Genomic DNA, 13,295 nt, shown 5'->3' with positions numbered 1-13,295 from the left:
TCACTATTTTAATCTCTCTGTACCCATTCCCCTGCAGCTGTCCTTTGCAGAGGAGCAGACTGAGGGGAAGAAGGCTGGTCTGGACTCCAAGGAGCCACTCTTCGTGGTTCAGATCTCCTGCCAGGTATAATGGAGCTTGAGGGCTAGGCCCTAGTTTCTGACCCATAGAACATTTTATCTGAAGAATGATACTCATATCTAAGGGGGTAGGATAATCCAGTGTTTCTCAACCCTCTCGGGACCCCCAGACGTTTCACAATTTAGTTGTAGCCATGAACTAGCACACCTGATTCAAGTAGTCAAGGGCTTGATGATTAGTTGAACAAGGTTTGCTAGCTCTGGACTAGATCAAATACATGGAATGGCTACAGGTCCAGGAGGAGAGGTTTGAGACAGGCTGGGATAATCCATTTTGTGCCTTTGTACAGTAGCTTTATCCGAGATTCCTTCACTTTTTTTATCAGTCTGGTCTCATTTCAGGCTCACTGTCTCTGTTTGTGTCTCAGAGTCTGAGCTGGCTGGTGAAGCGCTCCTATGAAGACTTCCGTGTGCTGGACAAACACCTCCACCTTTGTATCTATGACAGACGCTTTTCTAAACTCACTGAGCTGCCCCGCATTGACTCTCTGAAGGACACAGTAGAGGTAGAGGTCAGTCAACAGGACTAAATCTTACTACTGGCAATATTATACTATCTGCTGTGAATGAGACCGGTTGTATCCCAAAATGACACCCCATTCCCTAAATAGTGTACTACTTTTGAACAGTGCACAGGAAACTGGTCAAAACTAGTGGACTAATTAGGGAATAGAGTGCCATTAGGGACACTTCCACAGTCATAGTTACATTACATCAGGTATCTCCCCTGGCTTTGCGTTCAACCTAACTCATTCCCGCTGGCTCTATTCTCCTCAGGAAATAACCAAGATGTTGGCGGCCTACCTGTCCCGTCTCTCAGCCATCGCTGACAACAAGATCAACTGTGGTCCAGTGCTGACATGGATGGAGGTGAGCTACTCATGTTTCTCTTTATTCAATTAGACTTCATGCAGAATTCAATTTTCCATAGATCGTAATAGATCCATTTGATGTCTTTGCTAAACTCCGTTATGTCGTTTTTTTAGTATTTTGTATTCCATCAGCCTGTGTTTTTGTCTCTCAGATTGATAACAAGGGCAACCACATGCTGGTATCTGAGGAGTCCTCCATCAATGTTCCTGCCATCGCCGCGGCCCACGTCATCAAACGCTACATTGCCCAGGCCACAGACGAGCTGACCTTTGAGGTGACCCGTCTGGGCATCTTGTGATAGGACAGGAAAGGGCAGGGGTTTAGGGAACAGTGGGAAAATATGGGGATACATTCACTAGGATATTTGTACACATTCTGCCGTGGTTGTTGATGTTTTTAAACCCACTCAAACTACTATACTCTCTGTTGTCTTTTCTGTGTCGTCCCTGTTCTAGGTAGGGGACATTGTGTCAGTTATTGACATGCCTCCTAAAGAGGACACTGGCTGGTGGAGAGGGAAGCATGGTTTTCAGGTAAAACCCCTCAAATAAGTCTGACTTAAATAGCTTTGTCTGTCCCTTCATACTAGTGACTCATTTTCTGCATCCCACACCCTACTGTACATGGAGGTTACTATCACTTACTCTTCCTTAGATCGTATCTGGTGCATAAACAGCGCAGGAGAGTTACTTTTCCTCCTTATGTTTCTCTCTGTGCAGGTTGGCTTCTTCCCCTGTGACTGTGTGGAGCTGATCAGTGACAGGGTTCCCCCCTGTGTGTCCAGCTCTGTGCCAAAACCAGGTACTGTGGCCTCAATCTACACACAATACCCCATAATGACAAAGTGAAAACATATATATTTTTTTTATGTATACATTTTTTTAATGATACCTTACTTCCATAAGTATTCAGACCTTTTGCTATGAGACTCAGGTGCATCCTGTTTCCATTGATCATCCTTGATGTTTCTACAACTTGATTTGAGTCCACCTGTGGTAAATTCAATTGATTGGACATGATTTGGAAAGGCACACACCTGTCTATATAAGGTCCCACAGTTGACAGTGCTTGTCAGAGCAGAAACCAAGCCATGAGGTCGAAGGAATTGTCCGTAGAGCTCCGAGACAGGATTGTGTCAAGGCATAGATCTGGGGAAGGGTAACAAAAAATGTCTGCAGCATTCAAGGTCCCGAGAACAAAGTGACCTCCATAATTCTTAAATGGAAGAAGTTTGGAACCACCAAGACTCTTCCTAGAGCTGGCCGCCCGGCCATACTGAGCAATCGGGGGAGAAGGGCCTTGGTCAGGGAAGTGACCAAGAACCCGATGGTCACTCTGACAGAGCTCCAGAGTTCCTCTGTGGAGATGGTTGTCCTTCTGGAAGGTTCTCCCATCTCTGCAGCACTCTACCAATCAGACCTTTATGGTAGAGTGGCCATACGGAAGCCACTCCTCAGTAAAAGGAGTGACAGCCAGCTTGGAGTTTGCCAAAAGGCACCTAAAGACTCTGACCATGAGAAACAAGATTCTCTGGTCTGATGAAACCAAGATTGAACTCTTTGGCCTGAATGCCAAGCGTCATGTCTGGAGGAAACCTGGCACCATCCCTACCATGAAGCATGGTGGTGGCAGCATCATGCTGTGAGGATGTTTTTCAGCGGCAGAGACTTGGAGACTTATCAGGATCAAGGGAAAGATGAACGGAGTAAAGTTCAGAGAGATCCTTGATGAAAACCTGCTCCAGAGCTCTCAAGAACTCAAAACTGGGGCGAAGGTTCACCTTCCAGCAGGACAACGACCCTAAGCACACAGCTAAGACAACGCAGGAGTGGCTTCGGGACAAGTCTCTGAATGTCCTTGAGGGGCCCAGCCAGAGCCCGGACTTGAACCCGATCGAAAATCTCTGGAGAGACCTGAAAATGGCTGTGCAGCGACGCTCCCTATCCAACCTGACAGAGCTTGAGAGGATCTGCAGAGAAGAATGGGACAAACTCCCCAAATACAGGTGTGCCAAGCTTGTAGTGTTATACCCAAGAAGACTCGAGGCTGTAATCGGTGCCAAAGGTGTTTCAACAAAGTACTGAGTACTGAGTAAGGGTCTGAATACTTACAGTACCAGTCAAAATTTGGACACACCTACTCATTCAAGGGTTTTTCTTTATTTGTACTATTTTCTACATTGTAGAATAATAGTAAAGACATCAAAACTATGAAATAACACATGGAATCATGTAGTGGAATACTTTCCGAATGCACTGTGTGTGTGTGTAAGTGTTATATGGGTTGACTCTGAAGAGAGGACCACTTTGGGCTTAAGTGTTTTTATTCATACTTTCAAGTGTTATCCACTGGGATTCAAATGAACAGTTACTGTTTTATTTACAACCCAAAAACTAAATTAAATTAATTCAGTTTGTGTCCATCAGTTTGTAAGAAGCACGGAAAGCTGGTGACGTTCCTGAGGAGCTTCATGAAGTCCCGTCCACCCCCCCAGAAGCTGAGGCAGCGTGGGATCCTCAGGGAGAGGGTGTTTGGCTGTGACCTGGGGGAGCACCTCCTCAACTCAGGACATGATGGTCAGTCTCCCATTAACCTTATCTCTCTATAGTTAGCACTGTATAGACAATGGTAGTCTTCTCAGTCTTTGTCGTTAAAATCTTTTGGATGTTACTGTGTTGATGGCCCTTTCTCCAGTCCCCCAGGTGATCAAATGCTGTACTGAGTTTATTGAGAGACATGGTGTCGTGGATGGGATGTACAGACTCTCCGGGATCTCCTCCAACATCCAGAAACTGAGGTAAATCCTTGCTTCACTTAGCATTAACTAATGTACAACATCTTTGAAAAAAATTGAGATTCAATCATCATGTCAGTACTGCTTACAGACTTTTAGCGTGTTGACTGTACGTGATGGTCTGATGTTGAGCGTTAACCAGTGTCTTCTCTGTTTCCACAGACATGAGTTTGACTCGGAGCAGATACCAGACCTCAGTAGAGATGTCTTCAAGCAGGATATCCACTCCGTAGGGTCTCTGTGTAAACTGTACTTCAGAGAGCTGCCCAACCCTCTGCTCACCTACCAGCTCTATGAGAGATTCTCAGTAAGTAGCAGAATACTGGTACTTAGGGGAGAGATGGGGGGCTGATTGGGAAAAGAATAGTGGAGGAGATATTCTTAATAATATAGTCATCTTGTAATAAACCAAGGGACATACTGTACTAATACATAAGGGGTAGAATTCTTAATCAGAAAAAATCCTCGTAGCACAGTGGGGTGTATTGAAGATAACCGTAAACGGGGGAAACAACAGTAAAGGACAGAAAGCTCCTGCTGGCCTAGTTCTGAGGTTCTCTCTGTGTGGACCTCTGGTGTTCCCTCCCTCCACAGGAGGCTGTGTCTGCAGCTACTGATGAGGAGAGGCTGGTGAAGATCCACAACGTCATCCAGCAGCTTCCTCCTCCTCACTACAGGTCAGTTGGAGATGAACTCACAGCACACCCAAATGGCTTCTGCAATACTGCTTCTTCTGTATTCACTACAGCGGTATATAAAGTCGCCACTGAACTGTCGGTGCTAAAGCGCCATCTGTTGGCTAACAGAGAGCATTGAACAGTCAACGTCTTGGTATTGTAAGCTGACAGTAAAGAAGGGTGTATTCCACATGTCTGTGTTCTACCTGATCTGTAATACTCTCTGGTCTGTGCTGTAGGACTCTGGAATTCCTCATGAGACATTTGTCCCAACTAGCCACCTTCAGCCCTATTACCAACATGCACACCAAGAACCTGGCCATCGTCTGGGCTCCCAACCTGCTTAGGTATATTGTAACATTCCAACAACCAACACTGTCATTAGTATTTACTGCGAATATACACTGTTTTGTAACTGGTTATGACTGGCCATGAAGTTGAATAGGATATAACTGTGTTTCAGATCCAAGCAGATTGAGTCGGCCTGTTTTAGTGGAACAGCAGCCTTCATGGAGGTGCGTATCCAGTCAGTGGTGGTGGAGTTCATTCTGAACAACACAGAGGCACTCTTCAGCCCCAAACTCAACGCCCTCATCCGGGAGAGCACAGGTACAGCGTTACTCTGGCTTAGGCAATCATTATAGGGAAGTTGTGAGGACATTATGGCAAGTTCAAAAACATTGCTCCCTCTGCTCCCAGGTACCAGTACCCTATCCAGGCCCAAGTCTCTGCTGGTGTGCTCTCCCTCCACTAAGCTCCTGTCTCTGGAGGAAGCCCAGGCCCGTACCCAGGCCCAGCTGGGCTCCCCTGTTACTACTCCAATTCTGTCCCACAGCGAGTACATCGAGGTGGGGGAGGGACCCGGGGCACTGATGGGCAAGTTCCACACAGTCATTGAGCTCCCCACTGAGAGGTAGGTTGTTGTTGGTGCTTCTAGAAACTAGTAGCCTACAGTACGTTGTAGTTGTATAAACCATGTACAGTACCAGTCAAAAGTTTGGACACCTACTCATTCCAGGGTTATCTTAATTTTTTATATTTTCTGTATTGTAGAATAATAGTGAAGACATCAACTATGAAATAACACATATGGAATCATGTAATAACCAAAAAAGTGTTAACCAAATAACCAATAACCAAACAAATCTAAATATATTTTATATTTGAGATTCTTCAAAGTAGCCACCATTTGCCTTGATGACAGCTTTGCAACTCTTGGCATTCTCTCAACCAGCTTCATGAAGTAGTCACCTGGAATGCATTTCCATTAACAGGTGGGCCTTGTTAAAAGTTCTTGTGGATTTTCTTTCCTTCTTAATGCGTTTGAGTCAGTCAGTTGTGTTGTGACAAGGTAGGGGTGGTATACAGAAGATAGCCCTATTTGGTAAAAGACCAAGTCCATATTATGGCAAGAACAGCTCAAATCAGCAAAGGGAAATTACAGTCCATCATTATTTAATAAAGATGTGAATGTCAGTCAATCTGGAACATTTCAAGAACTTTGAAAGTTTCTTCAAGTTCAGTCCAAAAACCAAGTGCTATGATGAAACTGGCCGCCACAGAAAAGGAAGACCCAGAGTTACATCTGCTGCAGAGGATACGTTCGTTATAGTTACCAGCCTCAGAAATTGCAGCCCAAGTAACAGATACATCAGAGTTCAAGTAACAGATACATCTCAACATGAACTGTTCAGAGGAGACTGCGTGAATCAGGCCTTCATGGTCGAATTGCTGCAAAGAAACCACTACTAAAGGACACCAATAAGAAGAAGAGACTTGCTTGGGCCAAGAAACACGAGTAACGGACATTAGACCGATGGAGTCCAAATTTCAGATTTTTGGTTCTAACCGCTGTGGCTTTGTGAGATGCAGAGTAGCTGAACAGATGATCTCCATGTGTGGTTCCCACCGTGAAGCATGGAGGTGTGATGGTGTGTGGGTGCTTTGCTGGTGACACTGTCAGTGATTTATTTAGAATTCAAGGCACACTTTACCAGCATGGCTACCACAGCATTCTGCAGCCATACACCATCCCATTTGGTTTGTGCTTAGTGGGACTATCATTTGTTTTTCAACAGGCCAATGACCAAAAACACACTTCCAGGCTGTGTAAGGGCTATTTGACCAAGGAGACTGATTGAATGCTGCATCAGATTATCTGGCTTCCACAATCACCTGACCTCAACCCAGTTGAGATGAGTTGGACCGCAGAGTGAAGGAAAAGCAGCCAACTAGTGCTCAGTATATGTGGGAACTCCTTCAAGACTGTTAGAAAAGCATTCCAGGTGAAGCTGGTTGAGAGAATGCCAAGAGTGCAAAGCTGTCATCAAGGCAAAGGCTGGCTACTTTGAAGAATCTCAAATATAACATATTAAGATTTGTTTAACACTTTTTTTGGTTACTACATGATTCCATATGTGTTATTTCGTAGTTTTGATGTAGAAAATAGTAAAAATATAAAGAATACCCTGGAATGAGTAGGGGTGTCCAAACATTTGACTGGTACTGTATGTCTCTGATCACCCTGTACATTCCGCTTTAGTCATGGGGCATGTTGTGTTATAGTAAGAGGGCTCCTGGGAAGGTGAAGAAGTCCCCAGTGGGAAGCTGGCGTTCATTCTTCCACCTGGGCAAGTCGTCCTCCATGACTTCCAAACGCAAGCTGAAGCGTCACCCCAGCGAACCCAATGAGATCAAGAGCATCGCGCTGCCAGGTCAGGCCTCAACCAGCACTACACTGTCACCATCCAGGACTGTACACAACCATAAGGACCTTCTTCACAGCCATGTTATAAAATACTTCCCAGTCATGTGTCTGTGGTTAAATGTATGGGTGTTTTTTCCACTTGGGTGATGTGATGAAGTCATGTTTTTTTTTAAGAAGTCTATTTTCAACTTCAGTTTGTACTTCCATATTATTCAGGTGGAAGAGGTGATAGTGGAACACTGCGCTCCACCAAAAGTGAAGAATCTCTCACCTCTTTGCACAATGTGAAAGGTAAATATGCCCCCAGTCACACTTTCAATCCTGTCAGTACCTGTGTTTCATAATACTTGATAAACAAATTTAGAGTAATCATTTGTTTGTTACCTTTATTTTTATGTTGTCTGTTGAAGTCTGCCTCTGAACAGTAATGCATACTATTTGTCTATCTGTTCTAGGGGAGCCCCAGATGTACCGCCCCCCTAGACCACGCTCTACCAGCGATGCCCTCTCCACCGCATTCAGGGATGACCTGTGTGATGCCAGGGACAAAGGCGACCGCTACCACAAACAGGCCAAGGAGGGCCATAATGGTGCTGATGGTCCAGTCTATGACCCAGCTGGTGTGTCCTCTGCACATCAGGAGGATGACCTTGACCTCTGTCTTCCAGCCCCTGGCATGGCCTTTCTGGACTTTGACCCCATGTCCTTCCAGTGCAGCCCACTGAGCCCACCAACAGCTAAATCCGCTCCTCAACGCAAAGCAAGCGTCAACTGGAGGAAGAATGTCGGGGGTTCCAGTGAATCAGAGCCCATCTCTTCATCCCTCAAAGTCCTCAGTAACTCCCAGTCCCCTGACATCAGCCCAGTCCATAGGAAAAGAGGGGAGAAAAAGAAAGTGGCTCAGGTCGTCTCCCCCAAACTCAGACGGAAGTCCTCTACGTCCCCCACTGTGGTTGAAACAGATGTGCACACTGTGTGTGTCTCTGCCCCACGCTGTGTCTCAGACACCCAGGGTGGTGAGTCCTCCTCCCCTCCACCTCTGGATCTGTGTGAGGCCCAACTAGTGAGTGGGGAGGGGAGTGATGCCAGGGCTCCCTGCCGGCCCCCCAGCCCTCCAAGCTTCACATCAACGTTCACAGACAGCCTGGCTTCACAAAACCCTCAGGATCCAGGTCAGTGGCACATTTAAAAACAAATTACATTTTTGTTCATTTTATTTGTAAAGCCTTTTTAAATCTACAGTTTATCATTAATGTGCAACAGTGTTTAACATGGGCATGTACAGTTCTTATTGTGCTCCCTTGTTAGCTGAAGTTCTTATGGTATTATTCTATGTGTTGTCCCCTCATGTCTGATCACAGCGTTGTTTGTCCTGTCATACTGTAGCAGCATTGTTTGTCTTATGCCTCCCCAGGAACAGATAGGCTTGTGAATTCAGTGTCTGTCCTCCCTCCTCACCCTCCGTTGACGATGGCTGCCCGCAGGCTGGCCCTGGCCCTGGCTGAGTCTGCCCAGAAGGCCACTCTGACCTCCCAGAGGAGGAGCACCCAGCCCCCCTATCCTCTCCAGAGACAGGACACCCCCCATCCCCTGGACAGACCCCCACGGCCCTCTGTTCTCCACCTCCAACCCTGCTCTCAGGATTACGGCGACCTCAAGGTCTCTTCTCCATCCCCCCTCTTACCCTTGGCTGGTACATCAGTTGAGAGTCCTTGTGGCCGTTTCCCTAGCCATGTGAGAAAACAGGGTCCTGAGGGACAAGTGGCTATGAGTAACTTCACTCCCACTGTCAGTCCCTTAGAAGCTGGAGCTCTACTGCAGGGCAGCACAGAGGTGAGGGACCAAAGAGAAGGGAGAGACAGGCCCCTGGGAGCTGTGAGATCTGTTCACCCTCAGATGGTTTCCTCCTTGTATCTCAGTGGTAGGGTCTCCCCTCCCTTTCAATCAGTCTGCTCCATTCAGAGCCAGTTAGCCGCCGCTGTCCTCGCTAACACTGACTCTGTCAATGCCTATAACTATCGGACTGTTCTGGCTGAGGCGTCCATGCCAGGGTCTGTGGAGGAGATCCCTTCATGTCCTCCTCTGCCGTCCTTAGTCCATCAGTACAGCTCTGATGAAGAGAGAGCTATGAGGGAGGCTGAAGATGTGTACAGACATCATCGGGTCAATCCAGCAGGACCTCACCATCTTCGGCCTGGCTGTCTCCCTCCCCACCTGGCAGGGCCCAAGAGCATGTACAAACCCACGTCTGACAGCTGCTACAGCACTTTAGGCCTCCGGCACCACCCATCTTCCTCCCCCCAGTACAGAGGTCAACCGCAACCCAGGGAGGAGCACAGCTCCAGCGGCCACCACAGATCCAGGGGACAATGGCAGAGGACTGAGGAGAGAGCCCTGAGGTACCCAGTCATCCGCAGGGCACGCTCCTTCCATGTCCAGCAACCTAGTTGTGTTCAACTGGCAGAAACTGAAGTCCTACCCCCAGACATCCTGTTCTATGTCCAACGTCCAGTTGTCCAGGAAAAGGAGTGCCAGAGGCTAGTCCAGTCAGGTGTCCAACCCCTGCAGCCGTACTTTGAGAACGGACGCGTTCAGTACCGCTACAGCTCCCATTCAGACGCAGCGCCTCTAGAGGAGTCTTACTACTACGTGGACCCTTACAGGACGAGCCGTATCCGACACAGTCAGTCATACACCATGCGCTCTACTAGGGATAGTGGACATCCTGGCTACCACTATCGCCCTTCAAACAACATCCCACCTGCAAAAAGAGAACTCTTCTTGGAGAGTAGGGATCTAGAGCGAGTAATTTACGAGTCCTGGGACCACCCAGAGGGTTGTGACAGACTAGGCTATCATCCAATCAGGCAAGAGAATAGAGCCAGGCAGAGGACCCAGGGCCCTATCATGTCTCCTTATGAGAACCTGGATCCTCCTGTCCCACAGAGTGACATCAGGGGCAGAGATATCAGTCACACCAGAAGCAGGTCAGACCCAGGTAATGCCTGCCTGCTGACCATCGACAAAGTGGACAGCCAACGTGAAGTACCTGCCATGTCCCCAATCTCCCCTGGCCAGCAGCTTTCAGACCCTAGTGATTACATCAGGCACCAGAGGGGTCATTGGTCAGGTGAGGAACCAGTCCCTCCCAGGAGAGAGAGTGTCTCCAGGAGAACCCAGTCTAAGCAGGGAACCTCCCAACGACATCAACCACAGCATTGCAACGTTCCCATACTCCTAGATGGTAAGAACATGGAGCAGGGTGAGGGTGGTCCTAGTAGAGGTTGTGACCAGGACAAAGTAATGATGGGCAACGCTGCTAATAGCTACTCTGCCCGATTAAAACCAAGCATCCCCAGGAGACAACGATCACAAAGCATCAAAGAGCCTCGTTACTACCACCATGTCAAATCACCTGTGGAACCAGATCACCCTGGGTCCTTTTCCACCCAGCCCCACAGGAGAACTCAGAGCACCAAGGCCATGCCCTCTCACTATGATAACCTGGAGGGGTACTACCCAGCTCCCAAGCCCAAACCCTCAGGGTCTAGTAAGGCCATGCCAGGGCCGTTCCCTGGCCACGGTTGCATGACCCCACACAGCCACAGACTGCTGTCCCAGGCCCTAGGGGGCCACGGGGCCTTCCTACAGTCAGGCCTCAGGCCGGAAGCTGGAGTCTACGCTGAGTGATTCAGTCCTCTAATCACACCAGAAGCTGAGGCCAGTTTGGCATACATTGCCAACTCAACAGATTAATGTTGATGTTTATAAAAATGGAAAAAATGCATACAGATACAAACCTTCATAAACTGTTTTTAAGAAAATGTAGAATTGACACAAATGGGTGGGTCATACTGTTGGTAACGTGTAGATAGCAAAGAAAGAGGTACATTATATTCTCATTAACTACAATGGGACTGGTAACGGTGAGATTTTGAAAGCTTGTTTTGTGCAATGGTTTATGAAGGTTTTGTATAATTTTTATGCCCAAAGGTTAATTATAATTTCATGTCCATGAGATAATATTGTTCAAAAAACAGAAAATACCATTTTAAATATCTGCCAAATATTGTTAATCTTATGAGCAATAATATTCTAAGATATAATGTCTTATTTGGCCTACTGCCAATGTGATATTGTTTGCCTAGTTTACTTAGATAATTTACACCCTAACTGAAGAAACATGCACTTTTTAAGAATTATAGTAAATGAGAACCATGCATAGAGCTCCTTGACTTTTATGTTTTGCAATTCCACTGATTCTCCACTGAAGGTGTTTAGTAACATTAGCACTTTTGGTGTTATTTAGTTCATACAATAGTGGAAGACACAGAGGACCTTACTTCAACGGCACTGCTCTCACCTTCACATAACACTCAGACATGGAAAGATTAAGGAGCAAGGAGGACTGTGACCACAGTTAGGGTCCATCTGTCATCTTACCAGAATAAATAACTTTCAAATGTGTACATGTGCTGCAAATGTGAAAGTGTATGTCAATGCACTTCTCACATTAACAGGAAGCTGTGATGTTTCATGACATTGTGGTGTATTATGAGAGGACATTAGTTCTCTCTTCGTAGGGATATTTTAATGGTATGCCATGATTTAACTGTTGCTTTGTTCTTTTGTATTCATTAAATATGTTATTTCAAACCCAACCCTCTGTAAATGAGGAGATATTGCTAAGACATTTTAATGTTGTTTTTTTCATTAGAATATAAATAAAAAATAAATAATATCTATAGCATACTATGAAAAATGGTCAGACTTTATTTTTTATTTTTTTACCATTTTGTTCATGGGAATGCACATTTAATTAAGTTATTGGTTGGAGGAAAAATACATACTCTCTGGGAATTTGCTACCTTGCAGATTCAGAGAAGTTTAAGCATTAGACAGCAGAGGGCACTGCAGTATTGCAGAGAAAGTGGTTCCCTAATAATGTTTCTCTGAATCTCTAGTGGAGATAGGACAAGTTTTTACATTTTTTATAATCACTTTAAATCCGTTTCTCATCAAATCTCTCATTCCTTAGATGTGTAGTGGTATTACTATACACACAACAGTGACTATTTATTTCCCAAACAGGATCTAATTAGCATAGACAAAACTGACAACTTCTGAAAAGAAGTAAATGCATCCTCTCCCGTTGATCTGTCATCCATATCCAAGGAAACTGCTAGTGCAAAATTAGGAATAAATCATTCAGCAAAGCGGGAACATTCTCAGAACATTAGCGAACACTCAAACTAAGTTTAGTTAGGGTTTGAGCTGAGCCAGTATCTGGGCAGAGAGACAATGAATATGACGAGATCTTCTCTGGTCAGAAAGCTACCATTTAAGTTACCATTCACCAACTCTGCAAGCGTTATGACCAGATAAGGAATATACAGTTGAAGTCGGAAGTTTACATACACCTTAGCCAAATATATTTAAACACAGTTTTACACAATTCCTGACATTTAATCCTAGTAAAAATTCCTTGTCTTAGGTCAGTTAGGATCACCAAATTTATTTTATGAATGTGAAATGTCAGAATAACAGTAGAGTGATTTATTTCAGCTTTTATTTCTTTCATCACATTCCCAATGGGTCAGAATTTTACATACACTCAATTAGTATTTGGTAGCATTGCCTTTAAATTGTTTAACTTGGGTCAATCGTTTTGGATAGCCTTCCACAAGCTTCGCACAATAGGTTAGGTAAATTATTATGATATATTTTTTTACCCACTTTTTCTCCCCAATTTCGTGGTATCCAATTGTTAGTAGTTACTGTCTTGTCTCATCTCTACAACTCCCGTACGGGCTCGGGAGAGACGAAGGTCGAGAGCCATGCGTCCTCCGAAACACAACCCAACCAAGCCGCACTGCTTCTTAACACAGCGCGCATCCAACCCGGAAGCCATCCGCACCAATGTGTCGGAGGAAACATCGTACACCTAGCGACCTGGTCAGCGTTCACTGCGCCCGGCTCGCCACAGGAGTCACTAGTGCACGATGACACAAGGATATCCTTACCGGCCAAACCCTCCCTAACCCGTCGCCCCATGGACCTCCCGGTCGCGGCCGGCTGTGACAGAGCCTGGCCTAAGTTGGGTGAA

At 45.9% G+C, this 13,295-nt stretch overlaps 1 protein-coding gene across 3 annotated transcripts in view; it reads left to right on the top strand.

Moving 5' to 3' along the window:
* The window catches only part of LOC139548087 (rho GTPase-activating protein 32-like), a 28,057-nt gene extending 16,106 nt beyond the window's left edge, over positions 1-11,951 (top strand). For 2 of the 3 annotated variants that reach the window (XM_071357424.1, XM_071357423.1), the window contains 17 exons: positions 38-124; positions 507-650; positions 916-1,008; positions 1,163-1,285; positions 1,467-1,544; positions 1,731-1,812; positions 3,438-3,587; positions 3,706-3,808; positions 3,968-4,112; positions 4,400-4,482; positions 4,722-4,829; positions 4,946-5,091; positions 5,182-5,395; positions 7,048-7,196; positions 7,406-7,480; positions 7,645-8,361; positions 8,604-11,951. In XM_071357424.1, the coding sequence (XP_071213525.1) occupies positions 38-124; positions 507-650; positions 916-1,008; positions 1,163-1,285; positions 1,467-1,544; positions 1,731-1,812; positions 3,438-3,587; positions 3,706-3,808; positions 3,968-4,112; positions 4,400-4,482; positions 4,722-4,829; positions 4,946-5,091; positions 5,182-5,395; positions 7,048-7,196; positions 7,406-7,480; positions 7,645-8,361; positions 8,604-10,879 (4,773 nt within the window). In that variant the 3' untranslated portion in view covers positions 10,880-11,951. The remainder of the gene's footprint in view (positions 1-37; positions 125-506; positions 651-915; positions 1,009-1,162; positions 1,286-1,466; positions 1,545-1,730; positions 1,813-3,437; positions 3,588-3,705; positions 3,809-3,967; positions 4,113-4,399; positions 4,483-4,721; positions 4,830-4,945; positions 5,092-5,181; positions 5,396-7,047; positions 7,197-7,405; positions 7,481-7,644; positions 8,362-8,603) is intronic. The other variant, XM_071357425.1, reaches the window with a different exon arrangement.
* The last annotated feature ends 1,344 nt before the right edge of the window (positions 11,952-13,295 follow it).

Source organism: Salvelinus alpinus, chromosome 21 (genome assembly GCF_045679555.1).
Source record: "Salvelinus alpinus chromosome 21, SLU_Salpinus.1, whole genome shotgun sequence".
In the NCBI taxonomy this organism is placed as follows: Eukaryota; Metazoa; Chordata; class Actinopteri; order Salmoniformes; family Salmonidae; genus Salvelinus; species Salvelinus alpinus.
The sequence above is the reverse complement of the archived record's forward strand: the minus strand, read 5'-3'. Positions and strand labels throughout refer to the sequence as shown.